Source organism: Notolabrus celidotus, chromosome 1 (assembly GCF_009762535.1).
Source record: "Notolabrus celidotus isolate fNotCel1 chromosome 1, fNotCel1.pri, whole genome shotgun sequence".
Lineage (NCBI taxonomy): Eukaryota > Metazoa > Chordata > Actinopteri > Labriformes > Labridae > Notolabrus > Notolabrus celidotus.
This window is the reverse complement of record NC_048272.1, coordinates 37,612,550-37,629,401: the sequence shown is the minus strand read 5'-3', so window position 1 is coordinate 37,629,401 and position 16,852 is coordinate 37,612,550. Positions and strand designations below refer to the sequence as shown.

General features: G+C 42.0%; 1 protein-coding gene across 4 annotated transcripts in view; it reads right to left on the bottom strand.

Moving 5' to 3' along the window:
- The window catches only part of fbln2 (fibulin 2), a 99,114-nt gene that overhangs the window by 8,578 nt on the left and 73,684 nt on the right, over positions 1–16,852 (bottom strand). For all 4 annotated transcript variants that reach the window (XM_034698351.1, XM_034698367.1, XM_034698362.1 and 1 more), the window contains 5 exons: positions 11,084–11,218; positions 7,052–7,189; positions 6,013–6,156; positions 4,913–5,041; positions 1,305–1,430 (listed from right to left, as the gene is read on the bottom strand). In XM_034698351.1, the coding sequence (XP_034554242.1) occupies positions 1,305–1,430; positions 4,913–5,041; positions 6,013–6,156; positions 7,052–7,189; positions 11,084–11,218 (672 nt within the window). The remainder of the gene's footprint in view (positions 1–1,304; positions 1,431–4,912; positions 5,042–6,012; positions 6,157–7,051; positions 7,190–11,083; positions 11,219–16,852) is intronic.

The following is a 16,852-nucleotide window of genomic DNA, read 5'->3' as shown; positions in this document are numbered from 1 at the left end:
GTTAATGTCACTTTAAGAGAGAGAGAGCGCTCTGTAGTGTTGCGGTAGGGTGAGACTGAGGCAGACAGTTGAGGATCAATTAAGGACTGCGCCACGTGGTTTCTTTACCATAATATAGTCCATTGTTTGGGAAAACTTGACTTTGAACCATCCAGTAAGATTGTTTAACAAAACTGTGGATTAAAGGAATTTGTTGTTCTGTGGGAATTTTTTCCTCTTCAAGTGAACATCCAAGGCCATTTGATCTTCAACCCACCACAAACTTAAAGAAAAAAACATTCTGGACGCAGAATCTTTGAATTCATGGATTTCCAGAGCGCACTGAAGACAAGGATGCTACATCTTTCCTAAAAGGACACACTCCCAGAGATACTCCATGCTGACTTCGAAGGAGGCCTAGATCTGGAACGAGGTCATAGATCACTGATGCCGGTCAAACACGGGCCCTGACGAGCGAGTGAGGAGTCTAGCCAGGGATATAGGAGATGTCCGCTGGCAGGGGCACAGGATCAGCTTCTACCAAGATTTGAAGGTGGACGCAGGATCAGCGTCGTTCATTTACAGGATACACACCATGTTCAAGTACAATAAGGTAATTGGCTTGGTCTGTCTTTGGATGTACTATAACAAAGATTTTTAAAATACCCACAGCCATCAATTACTCTGATCCGTTCACCAGACAAGGAAACGATCACCAAAAAAACAAACAGATGGACTGAAGAGGCAGACCTTCAACTCCTCTTGAAGTCCTAATAACTAATACTCTGTGTTTAAACTGTTTCCTTAAAAAAGACCGGCTATGAGTGTCTGGAGCTAATGCATCAGAAACACTCAACACAATTTAATTATCTGACTCAGACGAGTGTTTTCTCTTTAAGTATAAAGGATCAGGCTTCAGCTGAACAGAGAACACAAACTTAAACACTCTGAATGAATGAGTTTCCTGATTTATGCCGGAGACAAACTGAACACAATGTTCATTCTGTTCGTGCAGCTTTGAAGCACTTCAATATCTCCAACCCACAGAAGACTAAACCTGGAACCGTTTTATGTGCATGTGAGACACCTCTGCATCCAAGAGATGCATACTGAATCAGATTCTGCTGATAACAAAGACTACAAAAAACTGTTTAACACTTTTTCCATCTGTATATGAATCTCCAAAGGCAACAGCTGAATCTGCTGACCGTGTTCTCCCCAGAGGCTTAACTTGATGTCTTCAGTTCTTTAAGGAAAGCAGAACAGTCCATCTACACAATGTGGTTCGTTCCTTCATATTTTGTTACAGGAACAGTCAGGCTTACCTTCACAGTTCTTGCCATCAAATGCCAGAGAGAAGCCGGCTGTGCATGAGCAGTGGTAGGAGCCCGGGGTGTTTTCACAGGTCTGGGCACACAGCCTGCCAGGGTAGCGCCAGCACTCATTTACATCTGTCAGTGCAGAGGAAGGAGCCATTAGACTGCAGTGAGATACCCCCGGGCCTCTAAGGAATCAATGCCAGTTCTGATCAGGAGGCACAGTCAGTGACGTGTAGACACACTTTTATACAACATAGCTAATTATTCTTATTTCGCTAATACCTTTTTCGCTAATATCATGTAGAGTAGAGGTTATCCCTGTAAAGCCTGAACCATCAAATAATTGACAGAAAATTCAAATTCTTTTAAAATGGAGTGTTTATTGGACCTTCTGACAAATAATAAAAAAAAAAATTAAAAAGCAATTTTCATATATGAGTTTTAATTTGTATCATATGTGATACATCAGGCATTTTGGTGTAAATGTATTGCTCAAAGTTTCTTCTTTTTTAAACAAACTAAAACATATAAAAACAACATTTTTAGCCTATTAAACTTTGAGTTACCTTCACCTTTTTTCCAAACTAATTTAAAACCTAGAAATTAATTTTTTCCATATTTCCCAACGACGTCATACATATTTTGTAGCAAAAAAACCCAGTGTATTGTATATTTCTGTATAAGCAAAAGACAATTATTTACGAGGGAGCCATGGCAACATTCAACCAGTCATCAGTCATCATGATACAGCAGGTTACATATATAAAAATACAATATACGTTATAAATATTTCTACTCTAAATATACCTCATTATGTCATTTAAACATGTTCTTAAATAATAAAAAAGACTGTATGTTGCTTTATGGAATGCATAATGTATGAAATTTAACACAATTATGATTGACAGATCTCAAAATAAATACCTGCTGTATTAATTTTGATACGCACATTTTCAACATGGTTTGACTTTAAATTAAGTTATGAAATATTGATTAGTTTTAAATTGCATTGATCCAGTAACTATTCCTCTTGAAGTTTCAGTAACAATTTTAGTAAGTTTTTTTCATCCAAACTTTTTCAAAATTGGCAAAAATATCCTTGAAAAACCTTGAGTGGGTCTCTGATCCACAGCTGCCATTTTTGGATGTCTCAAGTGACGTCCTTCTTGCAAGACAGTCCAGCTGCAGACCTCCACCCTCAGTCTGCTCTCTTGTAGGCTCCATTCTGAGATCCCCTCCACCGTCAGAAAGAAGTGACGTCAGGATTAAGCCGGCTAAGAGTGGAGGTCTGCAGCTGGACGCAACATAAATTGGTGGGCACCTCCGTTTGGTGTAATGATCTCGACCGTTTTCATTTCCTCCAGAGAAACACATTTGTTTGATTTGCGCTCCAGTCCCATCACAGCCTCTGTGTTTACATTCATTGTTGTTTTAACCATATAACGGTGATAGAGGTAAGATCAATTCAAGGTTTAAAGATTCACAGCAATATGATTCACTTCATATTATACGAAACACATGAAGGTACAATATTTTCATTGAAGTCAGTTTCATGATAAGTATTTTACGGTTATTTAGTTATAGTTAATTTTATATGATGGTGATTAAAGTGATTCCAACAGTCCAAAGCTAATTGTCTTATGCTACGATATTAAAACGCTCTGACGATAGAGGAGGAGGAGCTGGAGGGGGAGAAGCCTATCAGACGGCTGAGGCCGCAAAGGAGGATTAGATTTACGTCACTTCCATCCTACGATGGACGGAAGCTTCCGCTTCACGTTGGAGGAGCCGTTTAGCCGGCGGAGAGTGGAGGGCTGTTTCCGAAACGGCCTGCTACATACTGCTTACTAATGTAGTAGGCAGTAGGTATTGCCTACTACATACTGCGTTTGAATTTAGTATGTAGTATGACTGCTCTGTCCGATCTGTCATGCAGCATGCTGAGCCAGACTTCGCTGGATTTCCGGTTTCGGAAAGCGGAAGTAAACAACGGCGAAGCCGATAAATAAAAAGCTTATTTAGCATCCATTTATGATTTAAAAAGTTAGGAAGTGGTTTATATGTAATTTGATAACTTTCACAGCACCCAAAAACGGATTTCCTCCCGTCAAAAAATGAAGAAAAAGAAGAAGCAGAACGAGCGCTGTGCATTATGGGAAACAGTACGCGAGGAAGACTGGTCCGATGCATACTGAGCTATTTTCCCGAATCAGTAGACATCCGGGGAGTTTTGGCTCACTGCAGATTTTGCTCTTGTTCACATACTACTTACTACATGCTGAATTTTGGACATATCAGTACGTACTGCTAGTATAGTAGGCGATTTCGGAAACAGCCGAGGTCTGCAGCTGGACCCTTCTCCCTTCTGGTGCATGAATTACTCACACCTGGTGGATTATCCATGCACTGCACATATCTGGTTGTATACATCATGTTGTTTCGGAAAAAATAATTCACACTAATGATGTAGAGGTCTCAAAAAATGATGGATCAAATATGATATGCTGGCATTATAGGGTTAAGTATTAAACCCTGGCCGTTTAGAGAGCATAGAACCCCCTGACGTTGGTTTAAAAAAAATAAAAAAAGGAAATATATATATATACACAAAGGTTAAGTGACCAGAAGTCTTAAACAAAGAAAGAATAAAATCAGTGATGTGGATGCTTTACTGCCTTTTCAAATTCAGAACACTGTTATATTTTATAAAGCATGAGAACTCAATGGCTGCTCTCATAATGACCTGTGTGAGCACATGATAATTGGTTAGCTGCAGAGAAGCATACAATCACTAATTACTTCTAATCATGCTGTATAAGCTCAAAGAAATTTTCCCTTCTCTGGTACTCAGTGAAATATCCACTAATTACGTTTTATTATGTTGTAACTTTTTCATATTGTTAACACATAGTCGTTATTCTATTCTGTTTTTTGCTCTGTCTGTCTCATCTTGAAAAATGTTAATGACACTTTGTTGATTTAGGACCACGTCTTCAAACAAACTCATCTCCCTCCACCGTCTCCTCCTCTTCATGCAGTCAGATGGAGGAGTGTTACACTCTTGTGTTCTGTCTCTAAGTTTCACCAGCTCGTTTGTCATTATGAGAAGTGTCTTCATATTTTATCTGACACTCTCATTATGTTACTCCAGTAAACTATTTGATATTTAAGGGAGACAGTTGTGATTAAGTTTGGGAAAGAGTTTCTTCCACACAGGGAGAGAGAAAGAGTCAGTGAGTTGCAGTCCAGACACTCTCTCCCACTTCTTTCAGAGTCCTTGGTCTTATTTGGACAGGATATGCAGATGGTTTTTTTTCTAACTGCTTTGTAGATAATTTATTATACCATTTTTAAAATGCCATCATGATTTATGCCTGGAGATAACTGAAACAATTCTCTTGACATTGTCCGTCTGTTTGTGTTGCTTTCAGCTCATTAGTTTAATTCTGAGGAATTAAAGTTTTTTATTGAATATTTTCCTTTGGCAGAGTTTTAATGGACCCACTTCAAATCTTTTCCGCCTCCAGAGCTGGCTTGAGCTTCAAAAACTGTTTGGACATTACACCTCAAATCTGCACATCATCATCTCCCGGACCTGACACAGTGAAACGTACCGGAGCAGGCCTTGCGGAGTGCGTCATACTGGTAGCCCGTCTGACAGTCACAGCGGTGGCTGCCAGGGAGGTTGTGACAGATCTGGCCCACTCCACAGCGGTGCGTCCCCATCTGACACTCATCAATGTCTAGACCAGCAGAGAGAAAGATAAAGCACCTCAGCTCTGACCTACTCTACACCTGATGGAGGCCGGCTGAAACACAGCCAAGCACCACAACTACAGTCTGTACTCAAACACAAACACTCAGACACTCACAGTTCTCACTCTTTATTACCTGAAGTCACAGAAATCGAAATATTTACTGTCTCAGTGAAACTCTGAGACTACTACCTGATTGCATTACATCTAAGGTAGTCTTTAAATTACTTACTAATTAAAGCTGGGGTTGGTAGTCAGATTTAGATACACTTTTTGTTATACTGGTTAAAATGATCTTTATGTCCCGATGGCAATCAATACATAATGTGTTCTTAAAAAAGAGCGAAAAAAGCTGCTATCTACAGCCGGAGTAAACCTGGGAAAACACCAACCAATCCCTGCCATCAGGAGCCAAATGATGAAACCAATCAAATCCTGTCCTGCCGTTCTGCCCGCCTCCTGTAAAGCGTACATTTCATGTTTGTTTGTGTTTTTAACTTTCACTATGATAATGTTTTGGTGTTTTCTTACCGCTGAGTGAGACATGAGTTGATGTAGTGCAAAACACAAATGATATGCTGAGGACTGGTTTTGAATCAGTCACCATCATATGGTCAAGAATCAGCGGCGCTCATGCATGTGAGCGGGGGTGTCATTTTGGAAGAGCTCCTAGGGGAAATGCTACTTTCAAATATATGCTAGTTTTCCATGACTACAAACCCTAGCTTTAACAGTTCCTTATTCATTAAGTTGATGTTACATAATGATATTCACCTGAGCTGACTATGAAAGTGAGATTTAATCAGGCTCATTCTTTTCTTTACACCATTTTGTGACAACTGAATGGGACATTGGTGTTCTAGCCAAGAACCAGTACCACATCCATCCTTTCATTCACAGTTATCTATAGTTCCCTGTCTCCTCCCTTCATGCTGTTGTGCTACAGGAGTAAACCTCACCAACACACTTGGCTCCATCGGGGCTGGCGTGGTAGCCGGGGCTGCACTTTATGATCTTCTGCTGGCAGGTGTAAGAGCCCACTGTGTTGATACAGTTAGTACCAGAGCTGCACGGCTCACTCAGACTGCTGCACTCGTTTATGTCTGCACAGAAAGAGAGAAAATGAATCCTTAAGACAGTGGAGGAAGTGACAGCTTCACAGGCAAATGATTGTGAGGAGGTTTAATCCTGAATGACAGTCCTACCTATGACCAGAAAAATACTGTACTGGTGTTCACATGTTGACTAAAGGCTGATTTATACTTCTGCGTTGAATCAACGGCGTACCCTACGCCGGGGGTTGACGCGGACATGAGCCCCACATACTTGTGCGTCGGTGTGTCTGTGTCGCGCAGCAATTCTCCGCCGAAACGCTTGAGGGCAGTGTGGTCTCTCTGATAGCTGGTTGCCTGCTTCCGGCTACGTTCTCTGTTTACTTTTCCACAGCGATTCAGAGCGTGTTATGTTAATCTACAGCTGATACATGTTGCTGTTTATCATACAGACATGATTACATGAAGAATAGAGAGGAGGAGATGAAATACACGGCCGATATGCGGCCGATGTCCGGGATCCCGGAAGTGCTGTAAATGCGGGAAAGACAAAGCCGCCGAGCGGACCAATCACAGGGCTTGCGGTCCGCGTCGGCTCTACGTGGAGTTACATTTTGGAGGAGGTGCACGTCAGCTACGTGCGTAGGTCTCGGCGTAGGTACGGGAGCTACGCGGACACCCGGCGTAGCGTACGCCGTTGATTCAACGCAGAAGTATAAATCAGCCTTTAGTGGTGGTATGTTTGTAATTGTGGTGTCATTACTTGAGCAGCAGTGATATCGAAGCAAACCAAGGTTTAAAGATTCAACACTTGCAAGTTTTCAGAGGGAAATCAATGTGGAAGTGGATTTTTAACTCTGAGGTCAGTTTTCATCACCAAAATGTTTGACTTGAATCTATCTGAGCAACCTTGATATTATAAAGACTCACGCTGACTATCTCTTACCAATACAGTTGCCATGGGAGTCCTGTGTGAAGCCACTCATACACTTTTGCTTGGGGTTACAAAGGAAGGAGCCCATGGTGTTCTTACACACGAAGCCCATCCCACAGTTATGTGTGCGCAGGACACATTCATCAATGTCTGCGGGAGAGTAAACATGAGAAAGTAAGTATCAGACAAACAAAACGAAACAATCCATTTTTTATTACAGTTTGTTTGGACTGCATAAACACTAAAAAAAATAAGTGTTACAGAATTATCAAAACCTTACACCCAAGGAGCAAAACATTGGCCCAGATCTGCACCACTATAAGTCACAATGTCAGCCTCACACTTTATGAAAAACAATACACACAGTGATTTGCAAAACACTAAACACACTTGTATACATTAGACACAGAAGTACATCATGATGTCACTTCCTTCAATCCCAAAGCACTGACTGTCAAATTACCACACCTATGAGCCAACTAGTTAAACAGCCATCAGGTGCGCAAACACATGATTGCTTAATTGCTTAATTACATTTTCATCAGTCTGCAGCATTGCTCTTGTGTAGTGTTGGTGATGTGTTATTGCATATTTGCACTTTCTCTGTGTACTTCACTTACAGTACTCTGATCACTGAGAAGTAGAATTGCTGAAAGTGTTTTAGGTTAGCAGCAGCAGTGTGTAACTGGTTCAAACAGAATTCAGTCATATGAAAAATGTGTGTTTCATATGGTAACAAAATATGGTTTTGTAGTGTTTTGACAAAATGGGCCCTGTTTTCAAAATCGTGTTTTGGGCAATCAAAGAAAGTGCAGATGAAGAGTTTAAATGTGCTCTCTACTACCTCAGCTGCAATACTGAGCCCTCTTACATTAACAGTCCAGTAGGTGGCACTGTGGCTCAAGCACAGAGTAAACATGAACCATCCAAGGAATGTTTCACTCTCACTCACACCATGTTTAACTGGAGGAAAATTCCCCCTCCTATGGAAACACCATTTGTTCCAACTTTGCAATTAACAGAAGTTGAGCAGAACTTCTTAATTGACAGGTATTGGATCTCCCAGTGATGTGTGGAGTTCAAATGAAACATTTGTCCTTTTAGACGGTTCCTCAGGACTTCACACGATATCAAGTCCTTAGAGGCAGAAAATCTGAATGTCTTCATTTAGGTTTTTCTCCGACAGTCATCATCAGACAGATACATTTCCACTTCTACAGCAGCGACCACTCTCCTTTTTTCAAGTAGCTAATTAGATTCTTCCCCTGTCGGATGGTCAACTAAATATTACCTTCATTATCTTGCTACATTGATTGGTTGTGCCTGCTGCCAAGTGCTGGTGACACCAGTCACAAAGCTACAAAGTGCCTTCCCGCCTGCACAATGCTGCCTCTCTGGGTGATTACCTTGTCACATATTGAACCTGGGCATCTGCTCAAACAGCACTGCTGAGGCCAAAAAAAGAGCATTAGCAGGAATCTTAATGAAGTCCTGCTGACTGGGCAGAGTAGAGGTCATGACCTGGAATTATTTCAGTATGGCTAAAATCTCAAAATGATTGTTAATCCTTGGACTTTACACTCAGGTTTCTATGCTTTACTCTGAGTTGTTCTTTTGATCACTAATGTTGATTGTATTCATCTAAACTTGGACTGAGGGTGAAAATGAGCTGTCTAAATATACCCTGTTCTTGTTGAAGAGCCTCTTTGAAAACAATTGTCTGCCATCAACAATGCCCGGACACTTCAATACCCTAAACACCTATTAATGATGAACTACACTGCATTGGTATTCAGGGATTTGTGTGAGCCCAGGGCCCTTTAAGGACAACTTACTTTAGGTTTTTGGATAAAATTAGACAGAGCCACACGGGGAAAGTGATAACGAACTAAAGGACCAGAATAGCCTGCGTGTGCATGCAGGAGCATCCATTTTTAGTGTCCCAAAGTTTGAGCCAGGGGTGTTGGGTGAATGTGCTGTGTGTTGCAGGATCCTCTTTAAATTACCTGGAAACTGGGAGCACCGAGTTTCACCCCCAACACAAACAAAAGCCTCCAAACAATCCACTTATAACTTTCGTGGAGGAGCAAAACTTTCTACATTTGTAAGTGAAATGATCCCGTGGAAGTCACAACCTGCATGCTGCAAATTTGATTAAAACAGTCTCTGTTTAAAGGTTACCAAATCTGCGGACCAGCACCTCTAAATGTTGCTTATAAACATGTTTCCAGGAAACCAGCTGAGACTTCAGGGAGTGGAGACTCCAATAAGTATCACTGTGTTCTAATCTGGCATCTTTTTATGCATTAAATCAACATGTTACACATTCTTGTTAACTGTAGGTGTGCGGGTAAGTCAACTTTAGGCGTTTTTTCGACCGGAGGAACTTTACCCCTGAACTACCTGCGTTTCGACCGGTGGACCCAGGGTCCAAATTTAGTTCAGGGGTAGATTATCTCCCCCCTGAAAAGCCCCTGCTAGGGGGTAGTACTTTTCAAAGGTCCCGGGACTTTCGAGGGGCACGGCCTGCAATGCCCAATGTGTCTGATTGGTAGATTAACCGCAGTGTTTTTATTCTGCCTGCCGTCCACAATAACATCACACACATCTGTGATTCACTTGATTTCTCTTTCTTCATTAGTTTTTATTTGTTCTATCTTTTTTGTTTGTGTGTGTACTTTTCAAAAGAAGAAGCTGTGATTCTCTTGATTTAGCAGCTTGTAACAGTAGTCTTCTCTCAGCCCACCGTGAATGCGTCTCTCCTGGTGTTATGGTTTTAAAAGTGACCCTGTAAACTGGAGACCTTCAGCTGAACATGTCAGTGTTTGTGGAGTTTACACAGCTGTTGAAACACAGAGGGAGTTCCTGGGAATGCAAACTAGTTTAGTTTTTATTAAGATTTCAAAATATCCTCATCAGATATTTAATGATCGTCTAAAGACGTTTATGAAGGATGTATCCGGCTGAGAGTCTCCAGTTAACAGGGTCGCTGTTTAAACCGAAACACCGGCAGATCACTGCCACAGCTTTTTGAGTTAAAAAGGATTTTAAAGCTGTGTTGAAATGTCTTTGCTACTCGCGCTTATCTCCTCTCACGTGTTGATTCAGTGAATCCATCTGTGATGAATTATAGCAGTTTTACTTCCCTCTACTGGTCTGGTGGTGTAGTGCATTTAGTTTTTTTCCTCCATACGTCACTGGCCTTGCCCAATCTACCCCGGACTTCAGCCCGTGGTCAAAACGTAGACAACAATGGAGGCACAGGAACCTTTTAGTTCAGGGTAAAGTAGTTCTGGTGGCTAAAAGATCCCGGAACTCTTGGTCGAAATGCACCTTTTCTTACATTTACTTGCTGTTTTTTCATTCCTGTCTCTGGCTGTTTTCGAAACCTCCTGCTATATTCTACCTATGTATGTAGTATTCAGTACGTACTGCAGGTAGTATGTGTCTGAAGGTAGTATGTAGTCTGACTGTTCTGTTGGATCTGTTCTGCAGGATGCTGGGTCAGGCGTCGCTGGATTTCAGAAAGCAGAAGTAAACAACGACCAAGCTGATAGAGAAACTGCTTCTTTAGTATCACTTATGATTTAAAAAGTTAAGAAGTGGTTTATATGGAATTTAATGATTTTCACAGCACCTAAAAACTGAGCCCCCCCCACGTGAGGGAGACTGGTCCGATGCAGACTGAGACAGTCTCCTGAATCAGTACGACATCCAGGGAGTTTTGGCATACTGCAGATTTTGCTCTTGTTCACATACTACCTACTGAGGTTTAGCCAAATCAATATGTACTGTTAGTATAGTAGGCGGTTTGAAAGAAGCCGTAGCGTTAGCCCCACTGGTACAGTCTGCATGGTGTTTGAAGAGGGGGGCCACCAAAGATCTGTACATTCTGTCATATATTAGCTCTCCTGTGACATAAAGAAAGTCAAAACTCTCTACTGCTTTTCAAGAAGACATCACAGACACTACTTCTTCAGCGGCTCTGGAAATGACTGATTGGTAAACTGGCTTAATGAGACACATCAGTTACAATGACCTCACCCTCACAGACGCTGTTCCTCCGCTGGTATCCTGCAGGACAAGTGACCTGCCGCTCGCATACAAATGAACCCACAGTGTTCAAGCACTGCTCGCTGGGGCGACAGCTGTGGGTGTTGGTCGCACACTCGTCCACATCTGCAAAGAAGAAGAGAGGTGACGGTGTGTGAGGTGACAGAAGGTGAATGACCATGAAGTGCAGGTGAAGCAGAACCTCTAAAGGGGTTTGATAGACAGGGCCTGTGTGTCGCTCTCCTCCCCCTGACTGCTCCTGACACTGTCACTATAATGGAGCTCCATGAGTCAGCAGCAGATTGACGTCAGCTAAATAATCCCACAGAAACTAACAAAGCAAGTCATTATAAGAGTTTGTGGAATACTAGAAAATTACATATTTTGCTTTTGCCAGCATGATAATCACTGGCTGCAAAGCTTTTATGAGTCTCAGGCTGAGACACTTTCTTTTAAAGTCAACTGAAAAAAAAACAAAAAACAAGTCATCCATTTCTGCAGTGAAAACCATGTGAAAGTGGTTTTCAAATTCATTGTTTACGCTTTATTTTCTAGAAAACATGGAGGAAAGGTTTTTGGAGCTCATCATCATTTGCATTTTGGCTCAAAGCCTCTGACGGTGCCGGCCAGTATAGAGGCAAAGAGAGGCATGGACAGTATTTTGCTTCGAAAACCCGCTTCATTCATGAACTCTAAGATTTCTATTCAATTTAAAGATACTCTCCCTTATTGGTGACATTCACCAATGGTGATTTATAATTGTGAAAACATAAAAATGGTCACTTGTAGCAGCAAATCTGTCCTCAACCTGCAGTTAACAAAAGCCCCATGGAGCGGTCTTCCTCTTTAAGCTCTCTGATCTTCTTTTAGGGACCCACAACATAAATATTATGGTTCAGTTTCTGAGCCCACCAATCCCTAATCCAGATGGATCAGACTAGCTTGCAAAGATTGGAGCATCAAGCAGCCCCAGATCTTATCCAGTGCTATGAAGATATTGTAAGGACTACATATGCATTTAAAGGTGCAGTATATACAGTAGTATGTAGCGACATTTGGCAGAGCAGACTTGGTTGAAATGAAATATGATATTCCTAAGTATGTTTAACTGAATATGTTTATTTTAGTCAAATTAGAACAAGTCTTTTATATCTACATAAGGAGCAGGTCCAATTCCACAGAGGCCGCCATCTTGCACCACCATGTTTCTACTGTAGCCCAGAATAGGCAAACTAGTAACAGACAAGTATTGTATTTAGTGAGTGCTGCATTAAATGCAGCAGGTGAAAGATGAAGACGAAGAAGAAGAAGCGAGAGGGTGTTGTGTGCAAAATAATTTGTATTGATAGACATTTATGTTGGTAAAAACTTGACAAATGAAGGAACATTGGGCGGCAGTAAATCAGGGCGGCAGCTGCTCAGTTCATAGGGACATGGTTTGGTATGGACGAAATTTGGCAATGGACCAGTGACTAGAGAGATGCTCGTTTGCCTGGGCACTGCAGAGGTGAGAAAGCCTGAGAAGGCACCAAACCCCCATCATGTTTGTAACTGGATGTCAGACTGAACATCATCATCATCATCTCGCTGCAAAACAAATGTACCTACACACTGTAAACCCGAACAGTACTTTTAACTCATAGCCTTTAAGGGTACAGAACTCAAAAACAGCTATTTAGTTGAACCAACAATTAATTATTGAGTTATCCAAACGATTAATGTTGTTTTAAATACATGTGGTTCAATTTTATGGAGTTAATATCCATGTCCAAACAATGATCCAACAAGAGACAGGGGAACAGAGGAACTAAATACACAGAGTCATCAACACAGGTGTGAACACAGGACACAGGTGAGACTAATGAGGAACTAAACACACACAGTCATCAACACAGGTGTGAACACAGGACTAAGGTGAAAATAATGAGGGGTATCACTAAAGGAGGGAAACACACAAGGACATGACTTAAAACTAAACTGGAGACACAAGGATTCAGAACTACAAAACAAAACAGAGAACACAAGACTAGACTAATAAAACACAACAAGAGACATGGATCACTAAACACTCAAGGGACACAAAGGATAACTAACACAGAATAAACACGGGGAGGAACCAAGGCATGAAACACAAGGAACAAACTAAACCAACCAAACCATGACATGGACTCAGTTTCATCTAGTATGTATGAATCAAACATAAAAAATGTAACTGGGGCGCTGGTGGCCTAGCGGTGTAAGCGCCCCACGTACAGAGGCTACAGTTCTCGTCGCAGGGGTTGCCGGTCGATTCCCGGCCGCGACCATTTCCTGCATGTCTTCCCCCACTTTCTACTCCCCACTATTCCTATCTCTCTTCAGCTGTCCTATCAAATAAAGGCAAAAAGGCCAAAAACACAACTTTAAGAAAAATAAATAAAATGTAACAAATAAATTTGAGTTGGGGAAACTTGAAATCGTATTTATAATTTCAGTTATGCTCAAAAATTGTATTCCCACTACATAAAAACTCCTATGTAATCAGTTACCACAAACATTTTGAGTCATTTCAACTTGTTCAGGTTTACAGTGCAGGTATAAATAAAGTAACCTAACCTAACCTGCTTGGGTGACGCTGGTTGATGGCAGTGTCCTCACTCCGTCATCTCTCCATTTGTGCACGTCCATAGCATGTTTGTGCTTAAGTGTATGTATCAAAAACCAATGCACAAAACATGTTCTTCATTAATGCCCCCTATGTTTTTTTTCCAGGAGCTTCTTGTCCTTAAAGACAGGAGGAATGAGCCAAGGAGCCTTTCAATCTAAATCTGACCGCTAGATATCACTAAATATTCACAGTTCTACCCACTGTACCTTTGTACTGACTTGAGTAGATTAATCATTCAATGTTTGGTAGCTTGTTCAGCAGAATGAAGTGCAGCACAGTCTCGATGCAGTGTAAACTCTGAGGCTCTAAGCTTGTGGTTCTTTTTCTGCGGTCTTGTCTGGCTCGTAGTCAGCTTTACTGTCAGCCTGTCATAGCCGCAGTGATGATTAAACTTTATGCTAATCACTTTTAAAGTAACGATCTGCTTGCCCATAGGCAAAGAAACATTTGCAACCTTACTGATATATCCACAGACAGGAGGCAGCGTCAGTAAATTTAAGTTTTTAATATATTTGTGTTCCCTCCAGTGTTACATTTTGTCCTGCCCAGAGCTGGGGACATGATTCCTAAAGGTGACGTGAATATATGTGTGTGCAGAAAATAAAACAGGCCATCTGAAGCTGAGCTGAACTGACTAAATGAAGATTTGTTCTTTCTACAACTCACACTGCCTGCACTAACCTCCCAGAATGCATCATGGATGTTTGGCATGCCTTTATACCAACTTTTGATTGATTTGATTTTGGCTACTTTGTAAATCCCAGGTCAAATTTAAAATATCAGGTCTTGGCAAAAGCTAAGTGTTGTTTTGCTTGTGAAGCTTGTTTGTGTGAAATAAACTTCACAGTTGCAAACCTTTAAATCTTTATCAGCCAAACAGCTCTGCAGCCAGTAAACAGGCGCTGTTGATTTATGACACTGGCTTGCTCATGCCGAGACAGCGGATCGTCGCTGTGTTGTGGCCTCTCTTTATCAAACTGCTGCATACTGTTATCATGCATCATAGTGCATGGCCGATTAGCTGGATGCACTGATAGCGTTGGACTGGGATTATGGTGTGTGTGTATCTGCATGTTGCTTGCAGGGGCTCGGCAGTCTTCCAGATATGAAGATCGCCCCAAAAATATTCCACAGGGAACCAGACGAAAAGGTCTTTTACAAATCTGCATGAAGGAGCTGAGGCTGAAGAACAAAAGGCAGGAACAAGAGGGAAACATATTCTCCTGTGTTGCCTTTGTATCTTTTGGCAGTCCCGCGTTAGAATCCCTTTCTCGTCTTTCAAAGCTTTGCTACAGGGAAGTTGAATGAACTGTGTCTCACAACACCTTCCAACCAAGAGCAGCAGGAGGAAAAACACTGATCTGAGGTTTTCATTGTGCACCTGGTGTGTGAGAAACATCCTGCAGCTCTTTCCCTGTAAGGTTATTCACCTCAGAAAACTACACAAGCATCACCTTTCACAGCACAGAACACAGTTTATTCTATTATATGAGGCCTCTTAGGAGCCTCTCAGGAGCTGCAGAAAACACATTCATCTTACTCACTTAAATGAACACTTTCCACTTCTGACACTGTAACACTCTGCAGAGTCTACAGGACTTTCAGTCTGCTGTACAGGCATTGCAGTGGTGACATACTCTCGTTTCGGGGCCTGCCTTTGCAAATGTCCCTGTTTGTTCCCCAACTGAGAGACATCTGCTGTCTTCATTGTGAGGAGAATATTTCTAGGGGCAAAGAAAACTGAGGGCTGTTTTTGCCTCATCCACTGGGTCTAACTCCCCGTCAAGCTTAGGGATGGATGGGACCGTTTCCAATTTTTGTGCATTGCCAGTCATGCAGAGAGTCGCCTTCTCCTTCCACTCTGGTGGCCAGCATTATTTCCAGTGCGTCATTCTAGGAGGGAAAAAAGAAAATAAAGGGGAAGGCCTATTGCCTCAAGGTTCCTTTCCCCCGGGGACACCCACATTACACAGCAGTGAGGAGTGAAGTGATCCAATACAAGGTGGAAACAAGGACTCTATTTTCTGAAAAATACAAATGCTTTCTTAAGCGCAGAGGGGAGATAGGAGCCTTGGAAGACTTCCATCACAAAGCCAGAGAAGGCTTCGCATGGAGAGTCGTCTGAGAGGCAGAACGATTAGGCACAGAGGTAAACATACACCCTGTTGTTCTTTCACATCATAGCCCACAGACCATGAGGTTTTGGAAAGTTCAAGCTGAGGTAATGAAGTCAGCCTCGGCTTATTTGGAGATTTGGTTATGACAAGAAGGTTAGGATTACACAGAGAGGAGGGGCTGCGAGGATCAAAGGCTGTGAGCGTGATTTCCCCATCAATGTGATGTTGAGGAAAGTCACAAAGTGCCACAACAAAGAAACTTGGATGAAAACAGGTGGACAATATCTTGGCGTGGGGGCGAGTTTTAACTGCAGACCTCCAGTGTTTTTTAATTCCTGCAGTCAGACATCTATAATCTTAATCCTATACAAATCTGTCATGTGAAGTTAAACTTTGACTCCAAACTACCGTCTTGTGTTTGAAACAGGAGACGGATGAGTCACATGAGAATCGGCCCTGACTGATTCGTAACCCTTTTAAACCGAGGCAGTTTCAGGGCCGGTTCGGAGATGGCGCTCAATTGAGAACCAGTTTTCGTGTTTCGACTGTGAGTGAACCAGGGGTGCAGGTCACTCGGCTGGAAGTGAAACTTCCACAAAAACTCTTCCTCCTGGGGGCTGGCTGCAGTATAGGTCAAAAACTCTGTCACAGAAATTACCGTGGCAACACAGAAATTCTCTACTGCGCAGACTCTGGCTGTACAAGATGGCAGCGCTCTGGAACTGGATACTTTGGCTTCAAACCGTTCAATGAGAAAAGGCGGAGCGATCCTATCCATTTTATTTACAGTCTATGGCGTGAACCAGCTCCCGGACGGGAAAACCGGATCCAGAACAGCTCCAGCTCTTTGCTGGTCTAGAACTGTGAACTGCTTACATCAGGGGCGAGGGGTGGGGTTGCAGTGATCAAAAACACAAGGAAAACATGTACCGCCATTGTCCTGTGGGGAAAAAATAAAAAGAGACTAATGGATTCAAGGCAAAGCAGTGGTCGGCC